General features: G+C 36.6%; 1 protein-coding gene across 2 annotated transcripts in view; it reads left to right on the top strand.

The window, feature by feature from the left end:
- RGS7BP (regulator of G protein signaling 7 binding protein) overlaps positions 1-1,771 on the top strand; it is a 114,728-nt gene extending 112,957 nt beyond the window's left edge. The window contains exon 6 of one of the 2 annotated variants that reach the window (XM_024753087.1): positions 756-1,771. In XM_024753087.1, coding sequence (XP_024608855.1) covers positions 756-847 — 92 coding nt within the window. In that variant the 3' untranslated portion in view covers positions 848-1,771. The remainder of the gene's footprint in view (positions 1-755) is intronic. The other variant, XM_024753088.1, reaches the window with a different exon arrangement.
- Positions 1,772-2,095: the final 324 nt, after the last annotated feature.

The following is a 2,095-nucleotide window of genomic DNA, read 5'->3' as shown; positions in this document are numbered from 1 at the left end:
GAAAAAAAAAAAAAAAAAAAAGAAAGAAAGAAAGTACTAGGGAAATACTCAACAAGAAATAGTTGAAGCTTCTTCCCGAGGCATAAAGTAGGTGAATGGAGGTAAGACAAGGTCCTATGTAAAGGAAAATAGTTAATAATAGCTATATTTACTGTTTCCTCCATGCTAGGCACAAATGTCCCCACCCAAGCTAAATGTTTTTAATAGATTATTTCATTTAATTCTCACCTAGGGTAAGTATTACTGAGCCTTATTTTACATATGGGGAAAATGAAGCTTAACGAGCTTAAGTGACGCTTTCAAAGTCACAGGACTAGTAAGTGGTAAAGTATAAGAAAGAAGCCAGCTTTACTCCAAAGCATGGGCTTTTTCTAAGAAGTATACATCTCCCAAGTGAAAAACGTCCTCTAAGCAGTTTAGATTTAACTTTAAGCAGTGGTTCTCAACTGTGGGCTTTTTGCTTCAACCCCACCACCACCCCAGGAACATTTGGCCATATCTGGGGACATTTTCGGTTGTCACAACTGGTAGGGGAGTGCTACTGGCATCTAGTGAGTAGAGGCCAGGGATGCTGCTAAACATCCTACAGTGCTCAGGACAGCCCCCAACAATAAAGAATGATCTGGTCCAAAATGTCAATGGTGCCGAGGCTGAGAAAGTTGGATTCAAAGGATGGTGGATTTTTAAGGCCAATTCATAAAAAACAAGTTGTTTTGTCTGTACCTCACTCATGTGTACATTCTATCCCATCACAGATGACAGCAGCCTTCTAAATCTAACTCCCTACCCCCTGGTTAGAAGACGGAAGAGAAGGTTCTTTGGGCTGTGCTGTCTCGTCTCAAGCTAGGTGATTCCTCCTGGAAACCACCACTAGGAAGACCTGAAAATATCACTGAACCCGAGGACCTCCATACAGCTGAACCACAGTTATTGGTTTTTGACTATGTTTTCTATGCTTCCTTATTACTTTTATCCACCTCCCACTGCCCTTTGAAATGATTTTACATTTGAAAGCAGCTGCTGTCAAGAAAAAAAAAAAAGATTCAAAAAGCAGGCTGTTTTTAAAAGGATTTTTAAAGCTGACATTGTGCATGTCTGCTCCAAACCACACCATGACAGATGCAAGAATTATGATTTTTAAATTATTTAAAGGTTTTTCTAAGTATTACACAGAGAAAAATTATTTCATGTATAATAGTATATCTATAGCTCTTGCTGATGTCATGTTAACAAATGATCACATACGAGAGTCTTTAAACATAGAAATCTATTTAAAACTGCAAAACTGTTCAAAATCCAACCAATATTAGGAATAATATTATAATCAAACATATACCACCTCAACCTATTGCTTTCTCTGCACTCATTTACGTTTAGTCTTCCATTCTGTCAGAATCTAAGAGCTTCAACGTAAAAATATCTTAATTTATAATGCAACAAGAACATATATGAAAAGTATTTAAATTTTGTAAATACACAATAGTCCTAATAACTTCATACAATGCATATGGGCAACTAATTTCCTTTCGATCCAATGGTGTTTTTTTCAGCTTCTTGGAGAATGAAGTAATCCAGTTAGGAAATGGTGTAGTGACATATACAATTACCCTCAAATGTAAAATTGAGTATTATCATATTTTGTTCTAATTGAAATCTGAAGCATGATGTCTGCACATCAGCATAGTGTTAAATCTTATAGGGCATGCTGGAATTAGCTCAGATCGTAAAAATACTTAACATTTTACATTGTTAATAAAATCTTTTTAGTTAAGCTAAGTTTGTCTCATTTTAGATGACTATGCAGATAGGACTTTTCCAACGTGTACTTGGTGTCTTGTCTTATGCTTAGAATCTTAAATGCAGGACACATTAAGCAATACTCTATTTTAGAAAGGAGGAAGCCACACGCTTTGTTTTTCTGCTCACAGCTCTGCTGTGCTCTTCCTCCACTAAACTCGTAACATGATACAGATTTTGTTATATTTTCCCTTGCTCTTCCTTTGGCCCGTTTCCCAGACAGAGTTTCCCATGGGTTGAAAGATCAAGCCTTTGGACAGCTTTTCTTGTTTTCCATAGTCTGAAATTCCGAAAGTCA

The sequence above is a fragment of the Neophocaena asiaeorientalis genome, unplaced genomic scaffold (assembly GCF_003031525.2).
Source record: "Neophocaena asiaeorientalis asiaeorientalis breed wild unplaced genomic scaffold, Neophocaena_asiaeorientalis_V1.1 scaffold399, whole genome shotgun sequence".
NCBI lineage: Eukaryota > Metazoa > Chordata > Mammalia > Artiodactyla > Phocoenidae > Neophocaena > Neophocaena asiaeorientalis.
This window is presented reverse-complemented; position numbering and strand designations above follow the sequence as displayed.